This window comes from Callithrix jacchus, chromosome 5 (assembly GCF_049354715.1).
Source record: "Callithrix jacchus isolate 240 chromosome 5, calJac240_pri, whole genome shotgun sequence".
Taxonomy (NCBI): Eukaryota; Metazoa; Chordata; class Mammalia; order Primates; family Cebidae; genus Callithrix; species Callithrix jacchus.
The window spans coordinates 128,133,406-128,160,559 of NC_133506.1; the positions used below are offsets into that span (position 1 = coordinate 128,133,406).

At 45.9% G+C, this 27,154-nt stretch overlaps 1 protein-coding gene and 1 long non-coding RNA gene across 2 annotated transcripts in view; one reads left to right on the forward strand and one right to left on the reverse strand.

The window, feature by feature from the left end:
* The first annotated feature begins 1,349 nt into the window (after positions 1 to 1,349).
* On the forward strand, positions 1,350 to 6,735 carry SOX9 (SRY-box transcription factor 9). The gene is made up of 3 exons (XM_035301651.3): positions 1,350 to 2,146; positions 3,049 to 3,302; positions 3,861 to 6,735. The coding sequence occupies exons 1-3, from the start codon at positions 1,716 to 1,718 to the stop codon at positions 4,703 to 4,705; spliced, it is 1,530 nt and encodes a 509-aa protein (XP_035157542.1). The 5' UTR covers positions 1,350 to 1,715; the 3' UTR covers positions 4,706 to 6,735.
* Positions 6,736 to 21,466: 14,731 nt separating this feature from the next.
* LOC144582881 (uncharacterized) overlaps positions 21,467 to 27,154 on the reverse strand; it is a 34,021-nt gene continuing 28,333 nt past the window's right edge. Inside the window, exon 2 of the long non-coding RNA XR_013536405.1 lies at positions 21,467 to 21,910. This is a non-coding gene — a long non-coding RNA (uncharacterized LOC144582881). The remainder of the gene's footprint in view (positions 21,911 to 27,154) is intronic.

Consider the following 27,154-nt stretch of genomic DNA (forward strand, 5'->3'; position numbering starts at 1 on the left):
TCCAATGTTGTGCGTTTATTTGAGATTATAAAAGCCCGGAACCCGCAAGCGACCAAGATTTTTCTTCTGTCCCAGAGCAGATAGCTCCGCACTTACCCAACCTGGCACTAAGCATTTCGTGTAAGCACAAAGGTTGTGCTCAAATCACACTTAAAATACATCAGAGACACTACCAATGCCTCCCCCAGAACTCCCAACTGCATGAAGGTCTCAACCGCCCGGACTAGAGTCAGAAGCGCAGGCACTTCACCCCTTCAGGTGTTTAGTAAATGCCAGGAAAAGCAGGCAAGCACCACGACTCCGCCAAAGTGGAGCGTTTTGTCTGCGGTGGTGCCCATCTGTTTTTTGGCCTTTTACAAACCAAGTGACCGGCCCGGGCCTCGCGGCTCCGGACGGCCGCACTGGCAAACTTCGATCTCTCAAAGCCAGAGCAGTCTGCACATTCTCCCCAGACAGGGGGGACTCGGCTGACGTTTTTGACTCGGCCAGGAAGCAAAGACCAAAACGTCAGCGCAGTAGCCCCGTTACTAAGGAGCGTCGGCGGGGTCGGGGGGTAGAGGGGGCCGGAGGAGGACTTGTCAGAGTTCAAGGTCGGTGTGGCGCGGGGCGGCCCCGAGAGCACTGGGCTCCTGCGGCATCGCCAAGGCCGCCGCTTCCAGCCTTCTTGGGGACTTAGCGCTTCTTTCCATTGACTCCCTTTGCAAAAGCTCAGCCGAAACCTGACCAGCCGCACCAGCCCCGGCGAACCTGAGCATGTTAATCTATTTATATGGATTATTTCGGAGGAACAGCGGGCGTTGAGTCACCAAAACATTTGCTTCAAAAGACTATTTCTAAGCACTTTTGCAGGCAGGCAGGCAGGCTCCAGGCGCGCAAACTCGGCTACGCATTAAGGATCGGCTGCCTTTCGAATACTGCAAACTCCAGCTAAGTTCCCGGTGCCGCGGAGAGAGCAGTGAAAAGAAATGTCGGATCTACTGGGGATAGATCCCAGTCTAGACACACACACTTGCACACACGCACACCCAAAGATTCGCGCAGAGAAGGCACTAAAACTCTGGCATTCCGAGAGTACGACAAACTTACACACTTGAAGTCCCGGGTCCCCCGCCTTCCCCGCAGCATCCCCCCCCCCAGCCCCCACTACCCCACCATCCACCCTTTGGCTGCGCTCCCCTCCCCTCTCCTCCCCTCCCGTCTCGTCACCCAGCCCAGTGCCACAATCCTTCTCCCTCCTCCAAAATCGGGTCCAATCAGCTTCCTGCCAACCCTGGGACTGCCGCGCTGTGATTGGCCGAAGTCTCTAAGGTGAGGCGGGTATTTATTGAGGAGACCCTGGGCTGGGAGTTGGAGAGCCGAGAGCGGAGCTCGAAACTGACTGGAAACTTTAGTGGCGCGGAGACTCGCCAGTTTCAACCCCGGAAACTTCTTTGCAGGAGGAGAAGAAAAGGGGTGCAAGTGCCCTACTTTTGCTCTTTTTCCTCCCCTCCTCCTCTCCAATTCGCTTTCCCCCACTTGGAGCGGGCAGCTGCGGACTGGCCACCCCGCGCCCTCCTAAGTGCCCGCCGCCGCAGCCGGCCGACGTGCCAGCCTCCCTGGGAGTTGCTCGCTCCGCGTCCGGGCAGCCTAGGGGAGAGGAGCCCGCGCCTCGAGTCCCCGAGCCGCTGCGGCTTCTCGCCTTTCCCAGCCACCCGCCCCCTGCCCCGGGCCCGCGTATGAATCTCCTGGACCCCTTCATGAAGATGACCGACGAGCAGGAGAAGGGCCTGTCCGGCGCCCCCAGCCCCACCATGTCCGAGGACTCCGCGGGCTCGCCCTGCCCATCGGGCTCCGGCTCCGACACCGAGAACACGCGGCCCCAGGAGAACACGTTCCCCAAGGGTGAGCCCGACCTGAAGAAGGAGAGCGAGGAGGACAAGTTCCCTGTGTGCATCCGCGAGGCGGTCAGCCAGGTGCTCAAGGGCTACGACTGGACGCTGGTGCCCATGCCGGTGCGCGTCAATGGCTCCAGCAAGAACAAGCCGCACGTCAAGCGGCCCATGAACGCCTTCATGGTGTGGGCGCAGGCGGCGCGCAGGAAGCTCGCGGACCAGTACCCGCACTTGCACAACGCCGAGCTCAGCAAGACGCTGGGCAAGCTCTGGAGGTACGGGTGCCTGGTGGGGGTGGCGCGGCAGGGTGGGCATCGCGGCTGCGGGGGTGCTGGCCCGGGCTGGCTTTTCCCGCCCCGCCTCCTAGCGCCCAGGAGTTGCCATTCCGGGAGCCGACTGGATCGGGCTGGGAGTAGGAACGGGGTGTAACTGGGGCTCAGAGTTTGACAAAGTTCTGGCTTTGCTCTCGGGGACGAGGAGGAGGGGGTGGTAAGTGGAAGGGGAGGAGGAGGTAGCCGGAGGATGGGCGAAGGCTGGTGGGAGACTGGGAGATGGAAGGAGGGGCTGCCAGCCTGCTCTATGGTCGCCTGGAAGCTCAATCGGGGCGGGGGTGGGGGGAGTGAAGTTTGCCTCCCCCCACCCCGCCCCTTAAAACTGCACTCTGTCTTGCAGTCCCCTACACCCATGGAGGGGGCAGGGGAGAAACTGAGGTTGGAGGAGACCCTTGGCAGGAATTGTGAGGGGGAGGAGGGAGGCTGCTTGAAATAGGTGGGAGTATGGGGGGGTGAGAATTGGGGAGTTTCTTACAGCTTAATTTGGGGGAATGTTTTTAGAAGGTGTTGGGTTGGGGGCGATAACTCCAGCAGCAAAGGCGTTTAGGGGGCAGCAGCAGGAGTTGTTTTCATCTCCAGCGTTTCCAAAATAGAAATAGAAGGGAAGGGGCGGGAGGGGGCGGGGAGTGACCGCTCAGGTCGGACTGCAAGAACTTATTTATTTATTTTTTTTTTTTAAGAAAAGTTATGAGCTGTGGTTGGAGGGAGGAGGGAAGATGGGGTTGCCGGCAAAGGAAGCCGAGTGGTCCTGATCGCCGCCTGCTCCCCAGGGACCTGACAGTTCGGCGGGTTTCACTGACCCCCCTCCCTCGTTTTCTCTATGCCCCCCGCCCCGCCCCGCGCAGACTTCTGAACGAGAGCGAGAAGCGGCCCTTCGTGGAGGAGGCGGAGCGGCTGCGCGTGCAGCACAAGAAGGACCATCCGGATTACAAGTACCAGCCCCGGCGGAGGAAGTCGGTGAAGAACGGGCAGGCGGAGGCCGAGGAGGCCACGGAGCAGACGCACATCTCCCCCAACGCCATCTTCAAGGCGCTGCAGGCCGACTCGCCGCACTCCTCCTCTGGCATGAGCGAGGTGCACTCCCCCGGCGAGCACTCGGGTGAGTCGCCCCTCGGCCCCGCGGGACACACCACCCCCTGCCCTCTACCTGGGAGATTCTTCGTAGAGACTTGACGCTTCTCGGGAGGGACACGCCACCCTTTGCGCCTGTCCCACTTCCCTCTCCACCCAGAGCCTAAGAGGCACCCAGACAGACACAGGCGCGCGTACACACACACAAACACACCCCTCAATCCCAGCATCCGAAGAGATTCGTGTTTTGTTTTTTCTTTATTGGGAGGTAAAATGCCCTTACAGCCCTACAAGACCTCCCCCTTTCTTCCCTTTGCACCCCACCCCAAAAGCACACACAGGGCTCTTCTACAAGTAGCAATTTGGTCTTCCGGACCCTCCAGGCCCCAGACCCTCACCTGATAAAAGGGGGCTGTCCAGTGTGTACTGGCGGGTTAATCATTGGGCGACTTATCTCCTGTGCAGCGCGCCTCCCGCGCGGGTGCGGGCCCTTATTGCCCTGTCGCAGCGAGGGAGGGTGCCTGAGACCAGGGCGTCTGCGCAGCCCGTGTTGACTTTCCCGTGCTTGTTCTTTTATCGTCCGCAGGTCAATCCCAGGGCCCGCCGACCCCACCCACCACCCCCAAAACCGACGTGCAGCCGGGCAAGGCTGACCTGAAGCGAGAGGGGCGCCCCCTACCCGAGGGGGGCAGACAGCCCCCCATCGACTTCCGCGACGTGGACATCGGCGAGCTGAGCAGCGACGTCATCTCCAACATAGAGACCTTCGACGTCAACGAGTTTGACCAGTACCTGCCGCCCAATGGCCACCCGGGGGTGCCGGCCACGCACGGCCAGGTCACCTACACGGGCAGCTATGGCATCAGCAGCACCGCGGCCACCCCGGCGGGCGCAGGCCACGTGTGGATGTCCAAGCAGCAGGCGCCACCGCCGCCGCCCCCGCAGCAGCCCCCGCAGGCCCCGCCGGCCCCGCAGGCGCCCCCCCAGCCACAGGCCGCGCCCCCACAGCAGCCGGCCGCGCCCCCGCAGCAGCCGCAGGCGCACACGCTGACCGCTCTGAGCAGCGAGCCAGGCCAGTCCCAGCGAACGCACATCAAGACGGAGCAGCTGAGCCCCAGCCACTATAGCGAGCAGCAGCACTCGCCCCAGCAGATCGCCTACAGCCCCTTCAGCCTGCCGCACTACAGCCCCTCCTACCCGCCCATCACCCGCTCGCAGTACGACTACACCGACCACCAGAACTCCAGCTCCTACTACAGCCACGCGGCGGGCCAGGGCACCGGCCTCTACTCCACCTTCACCTACATGAACCCCGCCCAGCGCCCCATGTACACCCCCATCGCCGACACCTCCGGGGTCCCTTCTATCCCTCAGACCCACAGCCCCCAGCACTGGGAACAACCCGTCTACACACAGCTCACCCGACCTTGAGGAGGCCTCCCACAAAGGGCGAAGATGGCCGAGATGATCCTAAACAAAACCGAAGAGAGAGAGGACCAGCCAGAATTCCCTTTGGACATTTGTTTTTTTTCTTTTTTGTTTGTTTTTTTTTCTTCTTCTTCTTCCTTAAAGACATGTAAGCTAAAGGCAACTCGTACCCAGATTTCCAAGACAGAAACGTGACCTATCCAAGCGCATTACCCACTTGTGGCGAATCAATGGCCAGGCCAAACCGTGGCTAAATGGACCAGCGAAATCGACGAGAAACTGGACTTTTGAAACCCTCTTGAGAGCAAGCGCGGAGGATGATGGAGAATCGTTGGGATCGGTGTGCTCAATCTCTCTGCCTTCTTTGACTTTGTAATTATTTTTTAGCAGTAATTAAAGAAAGAAGTCCTCTGTGAGGAATATTCTCTATTTTAAATATTTTTAGTATGTACTGTGTATGATTCATTACCATTTTGAGGGGATTTATACATATTTTAGATAAAATTAAATGCTCTTATTTTTCCAACAGCTAAACTACTCTTTAGTTGAAAAGTGTGCCCTAGCTTTTCTTGCAAACAGAGTATTTTTGTACAGATCTGTTTTGTCTTACAAAAAAAAAAGCCTGTTGTATTAACATTTTTAAAAAATTGTGTTATGTGATCAGTTTTGGGGGTTAGCTTTGCTTAATTCTCAGGCTTTCCGATTCAAGGAGGAGCTGCCTTAAAAAGAAAAATAAAGGCCTTATTTTGCAATTATGGGAGTAAACAATAGTCTAGAGAAGCATTTGGTAAGCTTTATCGTATATATATTTTTTACACAAGAGAAAAACACCTTGAGCCTTAAATCCATGCTGCTGGGAAATACTTGTGCTCTCGTTTAGTACATTCTCCTGCCTTGGCTTCTTCACTGCAGTCTTAAGAAAGAGGTAAAAGGCAAGCAAAGGAGACGAAATCTGTTCTGGGAATGTTTCAGCAGCCAATAATTGCCCGAGCCACAGTCCCCTGGTTGCCTGCCTGGGCCCCATGTGGAAGGCAGATGCCTGCTCTCGCTCTGTCACCTGTGCCTCTCTGAACACCAGCAGTTAACCTTCAAGACATTCCACATGCTAAAATTATTTATTTTGTAAGGAGAGGTTTTAATTAAAAAAAAAAAAAAACTTCCTTTCTTTTTTTTTAATTTTACCTTCTTTAAAATAGGTTGTTGGAAACTTCCTCAAAGGGTATGGTCATCTGTTGTTAAATTATGTTCTTAACTGTAACCAGTTTTTTTTTTTTATTTATCTCTTTAATCTTTTTTTTTTATTATTAAAAACAAGTTTCTTTGGATTCCTCATCCTAGATTTGTATAAATGCCTTTTTGTCCGTCCCTTTTTTTTCTTTGTTGTTTTTGTTGAAAACAAACTGGAAACTTGTTTCTCTTTATGTACAAATGAGAGATTGCAAATGTAGTGTATCACTGAGTCATTTGCAGTGTTTTCTGCCACAGACCTTTGGGCTGCCCTATATTGTGTGTGTGTGTGTGTGTGTGTGTGTGTGTGTGTGTGTATGTGTTGACACAAAACAATGCAAGCATGTGTCATCGATATTCTGCATCTTCTCTTGGAGTGAAGGAGGCTAACCTGGAGGGGATCAGCCCACTGACAGACCTTAATCTTAATTACTGCTGTGGCTGGAGAGTTTGAGGATTGCTTTTTAAAAAAGACAGCAAACTTTTTTTTATTTAAAAAAAGATATATTAACAGTTTTAGAAGTCAGTAGAATAAAATCTTAAAGCACTCATAATATGGCATCCTTCAATTTCTGTATAAAAGCAGATCTTTTAAAAAAGATATTTCTGTAACTTAAGAATCCTGGCATTTAAATCATATTTTGTCTTTAGGTAAGCTTTGGTTTGTGTTCCTGTTTTGTTTGTTTCACTTGTTTCCCTCCCACCCCCAAACCTTTTGTTCTCTCTGTGAAACTTACCTTTCCTTTTTTCTTTTTTTTTTTGTATATTATTGTTTACAATAAATATACATTGCATTAAAAATAAAATGGCCCTGTGGATTTATTCACACAGTTCTCCTGTTGGATGATTTGGCAAATTTGAGCATAAAAGACAAAAGTGCTGATTGATGTGATGTTTTCGGTTTTTTTAAGTGCTCCTTTGGCAATCCTAGAAAACGCGCGGAGGAAAAGACTGGGTATCTCCAAAAATCTAGGCAGAATAATCTTACCACTCCAATAGGTCACACAGAAAATTACATGTCAGCAGTTGCCCACTCTGGCAAAACGTTTGTTGTGGTTTTCACGACCTCATGCTTCAGGGCAAAAGCTGTCCCTTGTGGAGGTCAGAGGGAATATTAGACCTGAAATCAGGAGATTGTCAGGAGACAGAATGCCAGAGGGGTGACTTGCTTCTCTCGTTTTAATATCGAAAACTTTCTGTTGCTACGAACACATATCCAAGAAATGGAGTGTCCATTTAAAAAGCAAAGGAAGCTGGAGAAAAACAATGTCTACAGCGAGCCAGAGGGAAGTCTGTCATATTAACCCATTAAATGATTCAGAGCCTTCCCGATTTCTCTGCAGAGACAATGAAAGGGGATGATTTTTCTGTTTCCTCCAGTTTAACTCATTGTAAGCAGACGCAAAGCCATCGTAGAAGAAATAAGACCTAATCCTGTTTTCCTTGGCCCCATTTAGATGGGGAGTTTCCAGGTTCAGAGAAACGTTCAGGTCATTTTTCATTAAATAGATTAAATCACTCCTTCCCTCCCACCCTCACATGGGCACACCTGCCCACCCCCACCCCTACACCCCAGCTGATTGAAGAGGTGTCTTAAGGAGTCAGCCACCTTCACCCCCTCAGGCTGGTTTTACTACTGGGCCTGTGTCTCTGACAGTCTTCACCAGAGTCCAACCTCTCTGGCTGCCGTTACCTCACATTGTCTGTTTCTGCTTATTGGATTCCTGGCTGACATCCCACACCAGAAACATGGCAACCAGGAAAATGGTAGTTATCAAATCGAGGCAACATTAGTACTCGGCCTCCTTTGCAAATTCCTTCGACAAACATTGATTGAGGGCCTGTGATCTGCGAGGGACTGTGCAAATCCCTCCCCTTTCAGACATCAAATTCTGTTCCTTGTTTGTAGCCTCCCATGCGCTGAGGCCCTCTGTTCTTACAAAATCTCTATTTTTTTTTTTTTCCTCTTGCCAACACTCACAAAGTCCTTTTAAAAAGTCTCTGTGGTGTTCACTAATTCTTGTCTACCTTAGTCGTCCTAATCCCTTTGTCTATTAAAATCAACACACACCATTCCACTGTGATCACCCCCTTTCCTAGCAAATCTGTGTGTTTGCTGGACTGTTCTCTCTTCTAGAATTAGGCTCTTTTTCCCAGTTTGTGGCCTTTGCCAGGACTTCTTGAAGCCGAAATGTTCTGTTCGTACATAAACTTAAGGGACCTGAGGCAAGTTGTTTTGCTTTCCTGTGCCTCAGTTTCCCCTTTTGCTGAGTATGTTTATAATTCCTCCTACGGATAGCAGGTTGTTAAGCCAGGAGCAATCTGGAAATTGACTGCATTGGAGTCTCCTGCTCTGTACAGCAATCCCTCTGCATTAGAATTTCTGGGAGTAATATCCAGGAAAAAGAGTTTTTCATAAGCTCCCTGAGTGGCTCTGATACACAAACACAACACACAGGAGTGCTGGGAGGGACTTCCTCAGAAACCCACTCACCCCCATATCCATCAGATCTAGTCAAAGCCCAATATCGCCAGATTATAAAATATTTTGGAGGAATTTATAGTCTAAATCCAGAAGCACGGAGTTTATCACCCTGGCAACAGAAACACATTGACTAGAAACCTAGGCGAGTCCCCCACGCTAGAAAGAGCTTGTGGATAGATCCAGGGTTGTTTGTTTGTTTGCACTTAAAATAAAACCTCTTTTTTTCTAACCATTTTAACAAAACTGGAATTTTTAGCAAAAGGGAATAAAAATAAACCCTTTTTGGAATCAGCCTTTTGCTCTATTATTAAAATAGAGCCATGTGGATTCACTTGAGCTGTTTGACTTTCCCACTTCAACTCCATCCTATCCCTTTCCTTCCCTGATTTCCTAACTGAATGTTTTTGAGGCAGCATGGTGGCATTTTTTAATTAAAGTAATTAAAGTAATTGATGAACTATCACTACGGCCAGAGATGGATTTACTACGAAACAAAGCTCAAACTTCAGCACTTCTCAAAAGCACAGGCTCCTTTTAAGACTCTAGACTTATTCTTGAATTTTTTTCATTTAAATTCTTTTTCTTAAAGAACTTCGCCTTAAAAAAAAATGCATAAGCGTTATGCCCCACAAAAGCTGGATCTGCCCCGACCACACCTATTGGCCAGTAAACTGCAGCATTAGAGGCTGCCATAGAACATAGCAAGATACTTTTCTTTCCGTTCTTAACAGTGCCTGACACACAGTAGGTGCTCAGCAAATACCTACCTTCCATCATATCCATGACCATGATGGCTCTGCTAAAGAGCACACTGGGATTTCTGCAGTAACACTCTAAACATTCTACCACTTGTCCTTAGTTTTCCTGAGAGTCAAAGGAATTTTCACTTCTCAAATGACATTCACTTGTGGGCATAAGAGAGGTTAAATGCACACAAGACACATAATGACCTGCCCTCCTATTCTTTCTCTTCCCTCTTCCTATTCATCCCTTTTTTTCTTTCTTTGCCACCTCTCCCCTGCATTTTCTCAGAATCTCCCCTCAACTCCAACAGCTAAAAACTTTGCTGGGCGCTGACTGAGCTATTCCTTTTCCACCGTGCACAGACCAGAACTATTTTACTCGGAATTTCTGGAGGATCATTCTTTTTTGAGCAGATACAACATAGGCCAGGTAATCTCAGAAAATAACCACACTAAATTTGGGGCTATATGTCCTTGAAGCTGTTATTAGACATGTCCCTTGAGCATTCGGGATATTGAGCTTCATGCAATCACCGTTATTCCCTGCTGTCATATTCCACTCTAGAATGAGTCCCACTCCTCATTCTTTCCGTAAACATTTGATTAGGATGCAACCATGAACAAGAAAGACTGCCCTCATGGTTCTTACATTTTCATGAAGAGGAGACACACAAAAATAAATAGTACTTCCTGGTCTTCCCTTGTTTGCATGCCATGGGGGAAAAAAATGCAACTCATTAGGGCCAACTGGGAGAATAGGCACAGGGAAGGAGGAATTGATGGATTTGGAAATGGTTTTGGTGAGAACTTCCTGAGCTCATTTTTCTTCTCCTAATCTTCATCTATTTTTCAGTGACATAAAATTGACTCCATTTACATAAAGGAAACCCACTCTATTTTTACCTTAGCATCTCCCTCCTCCCCCTCTGACCCACCTACCTATAGCCCCCTATTACTCTCTCTACCTCTTAATGAACCATGGATTCATGGGTCTCGCAATCCTCTTTTTAGCAGAGACCCCAGGAGAAAAAAATCCTAGTATCCAAAGGGTCTTTCGATCTCTAGAGATTTGGTTAATGTGCCCTGCAGAAATGGGAAGGAATCAGAAATGAGGAAGGTATGAAGAAAGGTCTTTTAATTTATTCGTGCTTGCATTGCAAAAATCTCTTGTACATTATCCCAGCTATTATATACTCCTCCATTGCTTCCAGAATACTTGCATGGATTGAGAGTTCACTTCTACCATGGAGATCTTTAATTGTGGAAAAATCTTATCTCTGCAGTTTCCATCCAATGGTCCAAGGTGGCTCCCCTCCACACCAGAACAGTGTGTCTTCTCTTTCTTCAAAATGACCTCCTTTCAACTATGTGTGCAGTTTTAAAGTCTCCTTTTAGTCTTCTTTTCCCAATCTAAACACTTCCAATACATTTTACATATGATAGCATTCCCAAACCCTTTATATCTGACAACTTTCTTTGAATGTACTTCACTTGCTAGTATTCTCAAATGAGTGCACTCAGAATATTTTCCAGGACTCCAAATACTTGGCTAACATAGAATACAAATACATTCATCATTCTTGTCATGGGAAATCATGTTTCTATTAAATTAAAATCATATTAGCTCTTATAGCAGCCAAGTCACCCAGTTATGTTATGTTAAGCAATTTCTTACCTATCCTACAATTGTGCAATTGATATTTTGACCCAAATTTTACATGTCCTCCTGCTTTGACTGAAGTATGACATGTACAGGCCCAATGGAAAAAAAATGGCAAAGGGATTTGCAATATTGAGCCCTTATTTTGGAAGCCACTGTGACAGATGTTTTATATACATGATCTCCTGTAATCCGTTTAATAACCCTTTGAGACAGGTGTTCTTATGACAGTTTTATAAAGAAGGAAACTGAGGCTCAGAGGGATTAAGCAATTGACCTAAGGTCAGGTGACTAGTAAACAGCATAGGCAACTACCAGAGGCTCCCCCATCCTCTCAGTTTTCAAAGGAAAATTAGAAATAGAGTTCATAATGGGAAAGGAATGATAAATGGAGAAAGACAATTCTTAGGTTATAAATTATGTTACAGGAACCTCTTCAAAGTAAAATCTGACCACACGACACTCACTGTTCAAAACCTCTGAATGACTACCTATCCTTGGAATAAAATCCAAATTCCTTACCATGGGATTCAACGGCACTACTCCAGTGGTTGGCCAACCACAGCCCGTGTATCAAACAAATCTGGCTCACCTCCTATTGTTGCAAATAAAGTTTTATTGGAACAAAGTCATATTCATTAGTCTACTGATTGTCTATGTGCTTTTCTGCTCCATGGCAGAGTTGAGTCATTGAAACAGAGCCAGCAAAGCCCAAAATATTTACTAGCTGGCCCCTTTACAGAAAAGATTTGCTGGCTATTGCCCAACACAATCTAGCCCTTGCCTAATTCCATGACTTCACCTGTTGCCACTACTCTCCTTATTCTGGATGCCCCGCCCCTCTGCCTTCTTTCTCATTCTCAATCTCTCAAACTCTTTGCTATTTCAGGGCCTTTGTACTTCTTAATTTCATGACTTAACCACCCTTTCATCAGAGTTGTCCGTATTATTTCTTTTCCATCTTTCAGATATCAGCTGAAATGGGCCAAGGGACCTTCCCTTCCCATTCTGGATATAGTAGCCCACACTGCCATCACCTCAATCCTCACTAACCCGCTATTCCATTCTTGTAACACTATCACTTCCTGAAATAATCTTTGTCATTTATGTGTTTGTCTCCTCCAACTAAGGCTTTGAACTTCGTCTTGTTCTCAACTTATCTCCATTGCCTGGGAAAGTGTTTGACACAAAACAAGAGCTCAGGAAGCGTTTACTGATGAATTCATTAGCATATTAAGTTGCTGTATTCTCCCAGATCCTGAGATGGGAATCCAGTATTAGGGTTTAGAAGGAAAAGAATTATCAATTACTCTTTCATTAAATTATCAATTAAATGAACATTTGATGAGTGTTCACTATATGCCAGGTAGCAGTTGGGCTTCAAAACTAATAAGGAGCTCACACACGCAAAAAAAGGGTGAAGATAAAGACATGAAACAGACAAGGCTGTTGAGCCTTGAGTTAGAGATGTATGTAAAGAATGCAGAGGATGGGGAGGAGAAGGAAATAGTCCAGCTAAGGAAAAACACTAAGGCACAGAGAAGGGACTATGAAAGAACATGGAAATATTCCACAGGCTGCTCCTTTGGGGATTTTGTAAGGTGGTTCACTGAGACTAGTATTGGATATGGGTAGGTAAATAGCAGGAAATTAGTTAAGAGATAAGCAGAATCACAGTGAACTTTAGACGGATTTGAACCAGGACATGGCAGAAACTGTTGTGTGTTTTTAAAAAAAGACGTTAGCTGGGTGCAGTGGCTTGTGCTTATAATCCCAGCTACTCAGGAGGCTGAAGTGGGAGAATACCTTGAGCCCAGGAGTTCCAAGCCAACCTGGGCAAATAGAAAGACCCTATCTCAAAAAAAATACAAATTTAAAAGTGGACATTGTTCTCTCTACTCCAACCCAGACTTTTTATTTTGCTGTCAAAATCCAGGAAACCAGATCATTAAGGAGACCCCTTAGGAGTCTCTAGTTTAGTCCATCACAGAAGAGATAAAGCCTGAGCTGAGGCCAAGGCAATGGCAATAAAAATGACTAAGAGGGGGCACAAGGGCTAGAAGTGATGGGGGTTGAGAACTGATGGGATGCAGACCACCCAGAAGGTAACATTGAGGGTAACTTCTGTGTCCTGCCTCCAATGGCAGAGTGAGAGACGGTGTCATCTGAACAAATCATGGAATATAGAAATGTAGTTGGGCATGCTTAGTAGTCAGTTGGAAATACAGGTAATCCATGTGGATTGTGATCAAAATGCAACTTTCTATTTGCCTTTATTGACTCTTTGGATTTTATTCAAGATCTGGATCTTCCCTTGGCCCTGAGTGTTCACTGGCAGTGGGAGAAGGGGTGGGAAGGGAGGGAGACAAGACCTTTCCTATCATTCTCAAGATGATAGGGAAAAAAAACGTTTTCTGCTTATGTTTTTTTTAAAGCCTCATTTTAGTAAATTGAAATGTCCCTCCCACAAACGTCTAAACTGTCTTAACAGTAAATCTTCCCTCCTCCTCAATTCATGAATGCTCCAGGATGGAAACTCAGTCTGGGGAAGAGGGTGATCCCTGTTTTCCCCTCTCCTACTAGCTGGACGCTTTCTCCTGTTGGCCCAACAGAGTCAAAGAGGATGAAACAAACAGTGAGGAAAGGAAAGAGAAAGGGGTATTTATATGGATGGTGCCAAATTCTCCAGTCCTAGTAGATGGTTAAAGCTGGTATTCCTGGCAGGCCAGGCACCTGAGCAGCCCTGCACTGTTTTCCCTTGGGCGCTTTCATGAACTGTTCATTCATGCAGCTGTCCTGACTCCAGCAAACACATCACTATTAGATGGGTAGTTTTCACTGCCTTTCCCACCACAGAGCATGCTCAGAACAACTCCAGCCTCTTTCTGTGGAGGTCTTCTCACCCTTGCAGGCAACTCTGCTAAGCAGGACCCATGATAATGCCCTATTTGCTCTCTCTTTTAGATAAGAACCCACATTTGGTCAATGGAAACACATCCCTCCCTCACCCAAGAAAAGTCAACACTTCTCACGTCTCATCCAGGATACCTAGATTCTCAAGGCATGTACCAGTTATCTGTGCTTCCCACCTGCAAGAACGTTTTTCAAAGCTTTGCGAACAACCTGTCTTGAAGCCCCATTTACTCAGCCTGGGGCTAATGGATAACACACCATACCTTCCCAGTGAAGGGAGGATGAGTATCCATTGATGAAACAACTTTTCAAAAAGCATCCTTTACAGATTTCCTTTCCCCTCTTGGACTCCTGCCCTCCTTTATTGTGGGTTTAAATAAAAACCCTTTACATGCAGTGAAATGCATAGGTCTTAAGTGTGCAACTTGATGATTTGTCATATATGTGTACCTTTGAGAAACTACCACTCCTACAAAATTACAGAACGAACTAATCATAGAACATTTGCTCGTTCCTTCTTTCAGTTCATCTTCATTTCCATAAACCACCACTGGTCTGATCTCTATCACCCTAGCTTAGAATCTGTTATTGAACTTGATATAAAAGAAATTATACAATAGGTATCCGTTTACATCTGTCTTGCTTTGCTTAACACAATTTTTGAGGTTTCTCAGTGTCATTGCACGTATCAGTAGTTTATTCTTTTCTCTTCCTAAGTAGTACTCCATTGCACGAATATACAAGAATGTGTTTATCAATTTTCCTGCTGGTGGACATTTGCGCTCTTTCTAGTTTGGGGCTATTGTGAATAAAGCTGATATAAATCTCTCTTTGGTAAATACCTAGAAATGTGATTGCTGAGTCATAGAATAAACATTGAACCTCATAAAAATAAGGTCAAAGCATTTTCCAAAGTGCTTAAATCATTTTGCACTCCCACAAGCAGGGAAGGAGAGTCGCAGCTCCTCTACATCAAGGAGGATGTTGTCAGATTTTGTATTTGCAACACCCACTTTAGTGGGTGTGAAATGGCATCTCATGCTTTCACTTTACATTTCCAACACCCCTCCTTCCTCAATGCCCTGTGCAGTTCCCTTGCACACGGTTTGGCATTACAGAATTTGAGGATCATCACACTCTTTTGGAACCCAGACGTTTATTTCCTTTCTTTGGATAGGAAGAGTTCAGATATTCATTTTTCTTTTGACCTTTCATTTTTGCAGCTGCCTCGGCACTGTATGACTATAGCTAGACCCATGTGGGGACGTGCCAAGCTCGGTGAAGAAGCTGATTATGCTGGCCCTCTAGGTCCAGCTGGTGACAAATAGGGCTGGGAATTCAGGAGTATCTAATGTGAGACTTTCAGGCTCACTTATAGGCAGCTTGGGAGGTGGAAGAAGTCAAGGGATAAGCGGGGGAAGTTAGAGCCCAAATAAACATCTTGCCTTTTAGGTGGCACTTATGCAAATTGCTCTAATTCCTGGAACTGTGAGGAGCTGACACACATCTATGCAAATAAAGGACCTTTAGAAAGACAATGGACGTAGGACTTCTGCACTTTATAGCTTAAAGTGCCCCTGGAAAGGGTAAGATTTGCTCCTATTCTGAATGTCCTACATCTCTGTAAATTTAGAAGAGATACTTCTCTTAGACTGTTTCCCAAAACAGAACTGGAAGAGTCTGGATCCTCATTTCCCCTCCTGGTTGAGGCCCCTGGGTCTCAGAACCATCATGTGTGAGTCCTTCCCAGTCAAGAGATCTGCCTCCCTCCAGGGCCAGTTTTGAAAGTCCCTGAAATTTCTGAAGTCTTCACTGAACATGAGCACACATCTGACCTCTCAGTGGATTTCATCACCCAGCTGGCCCCTGTGTGAACCCCCGCCTCCATGGAGAATTCTTGAAATCCATCCCATTCTCCACCTGCAGCTGTTTTCTGGGATTTAGGGGGAAAAAATGACATGGTATATTTAAGCCTCCCCGATGCCCCTGCCCCTTGAGCCCGTATTCCCACCAAGACTCCTTTCCCTCCCATTTTTACCTGTGTTATCTGCTCATTTTGATTCCACCATAGTGCAAGCAAGCAACTATGAGAACCAAGCCTGCACCTCATGCTAGACAACAAAATTAAGAGGGTAGGAACATAAACGGAGCCAACAGCAAGCATATCAGAAATCAGCCATGCATAGTAGTCAATCAACAGACATGGGACCAAATAAAATCTAGCTTCCGGCTGGAGGCCAGTGCTCATGTTCATCAAAACCGTCCCCATGGGCATACAGTGTGGAAAGAACTGACATGCTCAGGTCTATCCAACTACATTGCCCAAGAAGTCATAATCGTCAAGACAACCAGTGTTTCTGGCTTATCTACTACCTGACAGGCTCATGCTAAAAGCTAGTGGTACAGAGGTGAAGGGGACAGAAAGACCTCATACCTCGTAGGAAAAGACCAACGTTAAACAAAAAATAACGTTAATAAATGATGGATATTTATGTTTCTTCATTAAATGCAGTCAAAGGAGTTAAGCAAATAAAGAGCTTTCGGTCAGGAAAATTCATCCTCTAGATGTGTGTGCTACTTTTAAATACCAAATAAAAAAAAAAGGTGCTTAATAAATAAATAGGTTACCTAAAGAAAATATCCTGATTTGTACAGCCACTTGTCACTGATTAGCAATTGGATTACTCTACATAGCAAGGTTATGCTTTATTGAAGCATTAGTGATTCAACTGAAATGATCATTATATTCATTATTATTATTATCTATTATCGGGAAATAGAGAAGGAGCAGCAAATTCCTCACTTTCTCAGAAACTCTTCATCTCTTCTGACATGATATCTGCACTCTTCCTTCAAGTTGCCACATTTTTGGTCTTCATTTCTCAGAGCTACCCAGCCTAAAAGTCCCTCTGGAGAAAAAGTCCAATTGTTCTTGAAAGGGAGCCAATGATTATGACTAAATGTCTTTTCTGCTTATTCAGTGAATCATCCTGGCCTGTCATTGGCAAATGGCATCTTAACCTGCTGCTGACTTTATGTGCCAAGATCCCAACAGCAACGACAGAAAACAGGTTTCAACGAAGTTGGGGAAACTTACATGAGATCGAAGACGCTGCACAGATAGGTTCGATGGCAGTTACGGGGCCTATTTGTCCATGTTCTCTGATATATTTGAAAAATCATTCAACTTCTGTTTTTACAGTCTGGCTTGGAAAGTGAAGAGGAAGGAAGGGCACAGGGCACATCTGATGACCTCTAGACACGCTTTTTGGTGATACCCAACCAGCCGAGGAGCAGAATCTTGACAGACTGCAACCCTCCCTCAGGCTTGGGCCCACCCCACAAGCTGCTGTTGTCCTGCCACAGCTGTTTCCGTTTTTTATTACAATTTTCTCCGCCTTTCATTTTTCAGGCCAAAGAGAAGCTCAGGGGGCCCATCTGTTCCTCTCTTGCTCTTTTGCCTGTTCCCAGAAGCAAAGCTCACACATGCACGCGTGCACACACACTCCACACCAGACCCCACAAGCTCCTTTTAGGACAATGAATGGGAACCAGAAGTGACCATCACCCACCCAGCAATACTCCAGGGACCTGAAAGGAAAGGCGGCCTGTGGGGGAGGAGGTGGTGTCCTCAGAAAGCCCTGATGGAAGAGCATTCTGTGGATGGAGCATCGGATACAGGAAAAAAATTCCTCACAAAAACAACAGGTTTTCTTCCAAGGAGGACTTTTTCTTTGTTTCTGTTTTTACTTCAACTTATTAAAACAGACACCCAAAGCAGGGCTTGCAATGGAAATTATCTCAAGTCCAGAAAATCTAAGATAAATGATCTCCTTGGGCTGAAGAAAAATGTTAGAAACTGATAGAGCAATTTACCCTTCAAGATGGAGTGAAACAGTGTCATTTTTAAAACAAAAGGCAAAAGCCAGGCATGGTGGCTCACTCCTGTAATCCTAGCACTTTGGGAGGCCGAGATGGAAGGATCACCTGAGGTCAGGAGTTTGAGACCAGCCTGGCCAACATGGTGAAACCCCATTCCTACTGAAAATACAAAAGTTAGCCAGACGTGGTGGCATACACCTGTAATCCCAGCTACTCAGAAGGCTGAGGCACGAGAATCGCTTGAACCCGGAAACGGAGAAGTTGCAGTGAGCTGAGATCTTGCCACTGCACTCCAGCCTGGGCAACAGGGCAAAACTCCATCTCAAAAAAAAAAAAAAAAAAAAAAAAGGCAAAGTCCCTACGGCCCCAAGTGCAAAGCTGGGTCTTTGAGGACATGGTCACACAAAAGTATAAAAAATGAACTTTTGGGGACTGTTCTTCCTTTGTTACACAGCAGGAGTAAGCCCATATGTCCTGTCCATTTTTTCCTCCCAGTGGGTCTCTCCAGAGCCACCCACCCAGAAAAAAGGAGACAAGTGAGAAAGGCAACGTTGCATATGGCAGCTCAGGCTGCAGTTGGTGCCATTGTTTCCTCACTTATACTGTTATCCAAACGTTTCGAAGCACCAGTTGTCTTGTTTCCGGATTGTTCAGGAACTGACAGCATGGGATCCTAAGACCATTCTGAGTCACGTGAACCTTTGTAATCTTTTTTCAGCTCACCTCTCCTCAATGGATCCATCTCCAGTTACCTCACTGGATAATCTGTCCCACGCCCCATTGCATTGTGGGATGATTCACATGGGTTTCATTGCTGGGCATGACTGCATTTTGTGGCATTTTGCTGCAGGGGGACTGTTCTTTATATTACAGGTGTTTAGCAGCATCCCTGTCCTCTACCCACCAAATAATAATACCCCTCCCAGTTTCAACAACCCAATATCATCGCCAGATATTTCCAGATGTTTCCAGATATTTCCGAATGGGGATGGGGAGAGTGGGGGGAGAAGGAAAACTGCTCCAGTTGAGTTGATCTGTTAGAGATCATGCCTTTAAGAAGATAGCATTCATGGGAGGCTGAGGCGAGTAGATCACCTGAGGTCAGGAGTTCAAGACCAGCCTGGCCAATACAGTGAAACCCCGTCTCTACTAAAAATACAAAACTTAGCTGGACATGGCAGGCACCTGTAATCTCAGCTACTCAGGAGGCTGAGGCAAGAGAATCACTTGAACCCGGAAGACAGAGGTTTCAGTGAGCCAAGATCCCCCTGCTGCACTCCAGCCTGGGTGACAAGAGCAAAATTCCACCTCCAAAAAACACAAAAACAAACGAAAAAAGAAGAAGATGACATTTCAGAAAGGGAGAAAAACACATGCACAGTAACCACCATCCAGGATAGATGGATAGGAAAGATTAGGTGTCAGAATGCGTATGTATCTCATTGATTTTAAAAAGCACATTTTGTCTTTCAGCCAGTCGTATCTTAGATTTGACTAAATGCAAGTCCGTTCAATATGCTTCGGTAGTTTACAGGAACTAACGATTCTTTCAGCGTGGGCCTAAGAGTGAAGAGGGAAAGGCTCAGGAAAGGATTAAAGTTGTGGGCTGGACAGAATTTGGGTAGAAGACAATGGGGACAAGCACTTTAGGGGAAAGAATAGAATAAACAAAACATACAGGTAGTGAATGGGAGGTGGTAGGGAGAGAGGTGAGAAAGGTAAGGTTACATAGGGAAGCTCAGGGATCTCTGGATTTTATTACATAAATCAGAGAGGGTCAGCAGAACTCTTGCATGAGAGGGTGGGGAGGTAGTGGCAGATAATTATGGCTGCATTTCAGGAGATCCTCAGTCTGGGATATGCTCCTTCCTTTCACCTCTTCTTATTTAGAACCTTGAAGACTGAGTCCTCTCCTCCAAAGAATTGGAGTTAGTCACCCTTGAGCTGATGTGTTCTATGCTCCTATGTCTTGTTCCCATGTTCTGTAGATATTTCTTGATTTTGTGTTGTCATTGCCTCCCAAATGTTTTATATGGCTTTGCCTCCTTGACAGCAACACTTCGAAGCATCTGGACCACAGGAGTTGTGCTTTCCTCCGTCTTAGGTACCACCTGTAGCACTTAGCAACCTGTGCAGCCTTGCACTCATCAGAGTACCTGGCACGTAGTAAGCCCTCAATAAGCATCAATGACAAGAGAGAAAAACAGAAGGAAAAAATGAAGAGAGGGAGGGAGGGGAGCAATGGAGGGAAGGGGAGAGGGAAGGAAGATATCAAATGACTTCTCGTAGAACTAGAGAATGATCAGTTTTCCTAAATTGTCTCTGTCCTGATCCAAGTACTCCTTTGTCCCCTTACTGGCACCTGCTTCCCAAATTACTGGAATCATCAGAAAGCCTAAGTCCAGGTGGCCTTGGCTTTGGTCCTGGAAGCAAAAATTTTTTTCTGATGACCTCAGTTTGAAAATTTCCCCCAAATGCAACAGTCACACACCAAAAGCTACAACTTCCATGTTTCCAGTGTTTCCCCCTGCACTGGAGAACACATTTAAGAGCTGCCACAAGTAAAGCCGGGGCCTTCTGTCTCCTCCATCCAAACGCTAAAGAGCTAAGGCCCCCTCTGGGATGCCAGTGAAGGCAAACCATTGCCAAAGATGTGGAGGCCATGAAAACAAAGCAACCAACATAGACAGCCTCTCACCACACCTCCCATAAGGCACGGCCACGGGGATTAGGGTTGGGGCAAGGTCTATTCAAGCTTGCTGTGGGACTGAAGGGGATAACTAAAGCTGGGGAAGGAAGACAGAGTCAATTCATTTAATTTTCCCAACAATTTCCAAGGTCATTTCAAAGGCCACATGAGATAATGACTGCTGCATTGTATGGGGCCAAGAATTGGGCTTCCCTTTCTCTCCATTACTTCTCCACCAGGCTGTTGAAATAGGCTTCCAAGTCACCTCACGCTCTACCTCCCATTGACCTTCTGTGCCGCTGTCAAATCAAATCCTGAAACACAGCTCTAATTATTTACCGCTACCTCCCAACCCTCTCATGCAAGAGTTCTGTTGACCCTCTCTGATTTGCATAATAAAATCCATGAACCCCTAAGCTTCCCTCTCCCACCTTGCCTTTCTCACCTCTCTTCCTCGACAACTCACTGCCTGTATGTTTTGTTTATTCTATTCTTTCCCTTAAAGTACTTGTCCCCATTGCCTTGTACCCAAATGCTGTCCATCCCCAAAGTTCAAGCCTTTCCCGAGCGTTGGACTCTCTAAGCTAAAAGACTCCTTCCTTCCTCTAAACTACCAAAGCATATTGCACAGACTTGCACTTGGTCAAATCTAAGATGCCATTGGCTGAAAGACAAAATGTGCTTTTTAAAATTAATGAGATAAATATGTATTCTGACACCTAATCTTTCTTATACATCTATCCCAGATTGTAGTTACCGAAGCTGGTGAAGGAAGACATAGTCAATTCATTTAATTTTCTCCAAAATTTCCAAGCCCATTTCAAAGGCCACATGGGATTCCCTTTCTGAACTGACATCTTCTTAGAGGCATGATCTCTAACGGATCAACTTTTATGTCTCCCATCAATCCTAGCATAGCGCTGGTGCCATATTCGTACATACACATCAGTATGTATTCATATGAATATGGAAAAATGACAGTAAGAGTGAAAAGCATTTCTACCCTCAAGAATCCTTATATATTCAATTCACTAGGTTTTATAGTTTAAAATGTGCATTTAAATGTTTTTAAAAGCCTGACTCACACATTTTAAAATATTGACTTATATTGACAAGATACAGACACATATGCATGCTATTGAGGAAGAGAATAAACATCACAAACTATCAAGATATTGCACCCGAGCACCTGCTAAGCGCAGACACTGCAAGCTGGCTGATGGATGCATTTTATTTTAATCTCACAGCAGCCCCATGAGATAGGTACTGGGATCTGCTTGTTATAGATGAACAACCAGAAGCTCATGGCCTTAGGTCCCAGCTCCCAAGCAGCTGGGGCAGAATTTGAATGCACGTTATCATAATGCAAAGTCTGGGCTCAAGGACTTCTGAACAATGCCTCATCTAGTTTTCTCATCAAAGAGGCAAAAGGTATTCGCGCTCCTAGAAATGACCACATCACATGCCAGTCTCACAGTTGCTCTGCTGACACTCAAGAAGGAAGTAGAGTATCTCAAAATATGGTTCCAAGAGAGGCCGTACAGGGAGTCATGGTGTTTTCCTACTTCCTCAGAGGGAGAAACCAGCAAGGATCTTCCCACTCGGTTTCCTAGACATTGCAGATAGGAAAACAAAAGCAAATCAATAAACAGCAAACAACAAACCAAAATGTGTTAGCCTGGGCCTGCTGAGATAACATTAAACGAGCAAGGATTTTATTTTTTATCATTTTATTTTATTTGCAACAGGGTCTCACTCTGTCCCCCTGGCTGGAGAGTGGTGACGCAATCATAGCTTACTGCAATCTGGAACTCCTGGGCCCAAGCGACCCTCCTGCCTCACTCTCCCAAGTAGCTAGGGCTACAGGTACATGCCACCATGCCTGGCTGATTTCTTTTTTCAATGGTTTTGTAGTAACAGAGTCTTGCTACATTATCCAGGCTGGTCTCAAACTCCTGACCTCGAGTGATCCTCCAGCCTTGGCCTCCCGAAGTGCTGGGATTACAGGGATAAGACATTGTATTCAGTCTCAGAAGCGGAGATTTTATTAGAGGAAATGCTTGTGAGGGCAGGGGGGTGGGGTGAGGGGTAGGAAGAGCCAGAAAAGTTGGCAGAGCCATCAGACCACAATGCAAATCTGACCCTGAATTAAGGAGAGAAGGTTGGGTAAAAGCTTCCTAGAGCACTGGCCAAGGCCACAGGAGAATTGTCAAGCCAAAGTTGAATGTCCCAAGAACAGGTCTTCCTTAGCAGAGCATCCTTGCTGCACTCAACCATTGGTCAGGAGCAGCCTATGGGAGGCTTGGCTTTGGCACAAACTTGGCATTGAGTTTCAGAGAGCATATTCTCAGGCCTTGTAGTTGAAGGTGTAATCTCATGGAGGGGGAGAGACAGAGAACACTTGAATGGATTAATATAGATTGTGTGCACGTGCATCTGTGTTAAGGTGGCTGCGTGGATGGTGAAGGAAGGAATGGGACTAGCTCATCCCCTGAGCTAGAGAACCCTTGAAAACTATGGTCACAGCTGTTGCCTTTTCTCATGCGCTCTATGAGTCCAAGTAACCACTATTCACATTTCCCCTCAGCTACTTCACTGTATGGAGAGTATGCTAAAAGACCCTCAACTTCCTTTATTATGAATGCAGCTAAGCTTTCCTTTTTAACTACAAAAAATATCACGCACACTGTGAACAGCTTACTGCAGATACATAGAAAGATGTGGAAGAACCCCTGCACTCAGCTCCCAGTGGAAATCTCCACCAGCCACTGCATATGCATCCCTTCCATTGCGTGTGTGCCTGCCTGCAAATGCAAACGAGAAGTAAGGCAACACCATTTATTGCACTTCTATTTGTTTAGCACCTTGTGCTGTGCACCTGTCTCCTTTGAGCCAAACGATGGCCTTGTGAGGTAGGGCCCCTTAGCCCTACTTTCTAGGCATACAGATGAGGAAGCGGAGGAACCAATGAGACACTGAGAGTCAGGGTAGGGCTGAGAACTAAACTAAACTGGAAACCAAGGAGCTGGCAGCAAACGACACAGACCAGATCCTCACCTATGACCCTAAGCCTCTGGGCAGGGGACTGAAGCTCACATCACTGTGGACATTGCCTCCTCTGAAAGATGACAGTAGAATGTATCGCTCAACAGAACTCTCGAGAAGTTCCCCATATTCTCCCTGGGAGACAGATTGGGTCTCTTCCTTCTATGAGTGCCAATATTGTATTTTGACTCAGGATTCAAGGGAGAAACAGAAATCCGTCCACTTATTCAGTCATAATAAATTGTCTCTCTTGCCTTTTGATTACTAGAATCAAAAACCATATCAGGGAGGAGGTCATTCCTGGAAAGGAGGCAGAGTTCCCATACCTATAGCACATAAGCAGACCATTCTATAACCGCCATCTCTTAGTTCCACTCTCAACTGACTGTATATCCTTTTGAAAAGACAGATGATATCCCAGAAGGAGAGAACGTAATACCGCCAGCGCTGCTGAACTTGCACCATGTTTACTTTTGATCATCTCTTTATAGGGCTCTGGGATCTGCCCACTGGGCTTTATTTTCTTCCTAAGGGATTATTACCCTTGCTGGGCCCTGAGTTCATTTTCACCCCCAGTGGTCTCAAGCCATAAATTTCAAACTGCTATTAACATGGCCAGACAGATTTGTAAGACTCCTATAGACAGCATACAATTAACCATCTCCTGTCAGCTGGAAAATCAGCTCAATAGCCATTCAAGTTCATGTCCAAACCCCTTTACATTAATGAAAGCTTAGAAAGGTTCCTCGACTCTTGGAGCTAGACTCTCTCAGGAGCTGTGGAGCCAGGAGGACCTCTGAAAGGGGAGACAGAGTCAGCCACCAGAAAGGAGAGCTCTGCACATGTCAGATGTGCATGCAGGTTATAAGTCAACACAGTAGCACCAGTTGCTTTTTTGTTTTCACCCTGATCACTTTTTTAGAGCAACTGTGCAAGTAAGTCCCATAGGATACCAGCCTGTTGATTTTTACTAGTCTGCTCTGTCCCTGGAAATTGATGTGCAAGTAGATGCCTACCAGAGGCAAATAGCAAAATGGCCAAATGAACATGATTGTCAGTGGCTGAGGGCACTGGATCATAGAGTCTACAGATTATTCCTGTAGTAAAGCAGAAGGAAATGTTCGTGCACAGAGCAGGTCTCTCATCCTTGGCATTGGGGCCATGGCCACCGACACAGAAGAGAAGCACCATAGCCAGCCATCATGATGGGGAATGCCAAGAGTCAATGCATATGCCTTTCCAAAGAAAGGATGGGGCAAGACTGATTACTGCTTAGACTTTATGAGCCAAGATGGGGAACTAATACAGATAAAAGATAAACAAGCAAGGTTACCATAATCTTCTCTCAACTAACTTTGCTGATTTGGTATCTTACTATCCTCTGCTCTTCAACCACTCTGTATTCCATTCATATCCAACAACCCATTCTTCCTCTTCCTCCTCCTCCTCCTCCTCCTCCTCCTCCTCCTCCTCCTCCTCCTCCTCCTCCTCCTCCTCCTTCTCCTCCTTCCTCTTCTTCTTCCCCCTTTACCCTTTCCTTTTTCATCCCTGAATCTCTTGGGTCTGCTTTTGCTTATATTCCTCCTTCCATCTGGGATGTCTTTCTTTTTAACTGTGAATCTCTGTATTTTCAAATTCTACATGGATTTCAAGTCTCATCTCAAATGTCACCTCATTCATAAAGCCTTCCGTTATTACCCCCACATTCCATTTTATGGCAATAAGAACTTTTCTTGGAGTATTTTTCATAGTTATATCTTCTCTGCTATTATTAGGTTGTACATTCTTTGAAGGCAAAAGTCATGTTCAATTCATCCTGATAGAGCTAGAATGAACAGAACAACGCCTTAACACAGTATGTGACAGGCACTCCATAGCCACTAGTACATTAATGAGGGCACGGAGGTGCAGTCAGACAAATAGATACATGGGCTAGACAGCTTCATCTGCATATGCCTTTTCAACTTGCCCAAGACTGAAGTCATCTTGTCCCCAAAATCTTTCCTTCCTGTTAGAGTAAGGGGCCTCAATACCACCCAGCTAAAAGTTTCCAAAGCATCCTCAACTCTCTTCTACTCCTATGCCTTCACAATTAATCGCCAAGGCCTCCTGATTTTACCTATTAAACATTCCTTTAGTCCATACCCCTCTTCCCTACAACCACTGTCCTAGTTCAGAAATCCTTTCTTCTAGATGATTGTATCATCCTTCTTATGGGTTTCACCAACTCTTACACACATCTAATTCATATGCCATCTTGTCCAGCGAGTGATCAATGTAAAACAATCCCAATTGTCCCAATCTCCCAGGTTAAAGTATTTCAAAGCATCCCCTTGCTCATAGAATGAAGTTCAATCTCTTTAATCCAGCCTGGAAAGTTCTTGGTGATATGGTCTTTCTCTGCTCTGAACAGCTTCATCTCTTGCCTCTCCTTGTTTTGCTCTTTAAGGAGAAAGCAACACCATACCCCTTGCTACTCCTTGCTGTGTCTCCTAGCCATGGCTACACGTGAGTGAGTCATCTGTGCTGATCCTCTGATCCCTTCTCCTGGGTATTTCTACTCACTCATCCTCCAAGCCTTAGCAGGGAGTCAGGAAGCCTCCCCTCCTCCTGAGCTGTGTCAGTCCCTCCACTGCACTCTCAGACCACTTTCTTATTCTCTCCTCCTACCGTTTACCACATTAATATTGCAATCGTCTTTTCTCATACCTGCCTCTCTCATAAGACTGAGCCTGCTGTGAAAATGATGTCAGCATTTTATTTATTTTATTTACATTTGCAACCAGAATAATGAGTAGCCTGCCTCCTTTTTTTATTTGTTGTCACTTTGTCAATGTCATTGGGGCAATACAAAACTTTGGTAGAATGGTTTATTTCCTAATTGCTAAGATACCATTCCTTCAAAAGATTCCGAAGGAAAACATGATGCTCCAAGAAGGCTCAGGACTCTTGCCCAGCTAGCTTTCATCTGGTTCATCCTGGCAAGATTGGGAAAGCTAATGGAAATACATCAACTTCCCTGTATCCAAGCCAAGGGTTCTTATTATGAGATGACCTCATTAGTGACACATCATTATTTTTAACCATAATAAAAAGTGAGACTTGTGGAGTAATCAAAAGCAAAAAATATAAATAAATAAGAAGACAGTAAAATAAAACCACAATGAAATTTCCTAATTAAGAAGAAATTTTTAGCCTTCTAAAGACTGGAAACCCCCATGAGGTTGCTACAGTTTCTCTCCCTTTGTCTGGAGGTGACAATATGAGCAGGGAACTCTAACTAAGTTCTCTGAAAAATACAGAAAAAAATCACCAAGTTCTGAAATGCCCGCAGAACGCAGTCCAGGCCTTGAGCCTTCTGTGGGGGAAGTACTTGCGGTTTTTACCATTACTTTTGCAGCAACCTAATATATAGCAGCAGATGATAACGCTTTACCTGTGGTTACTATTCTAGGCATTGAACAAATCAGTTAAGAAAGACTGTTCCCAAAATGGAGCCTGCGCAATGTTTGAATTTCGCCGCCCACCTCCTGCTTCATGCTCTTGATCTTTCTTCACGGTACCAGCTCCGGTAGCCCCCTTTCCTGCCGCCCACAGCCAGCTGTGGAGGAACAACCGGGACATGCTGCATGAAAACGAGTCCGAATTGCTGAGGAGCAGGGTCTGGGGAGCCTAACAGCAAACCACCTGTGCAGCCTGGAGATAATGAGGCCTGGGTTGTCCTTCTGTCTGCAAATTGGAAGCAAAGTGATTATTTATATTGTGCTGTTGTTCAGCTAGATCCTAGCTGAAGCTTTATCAAAGCCTG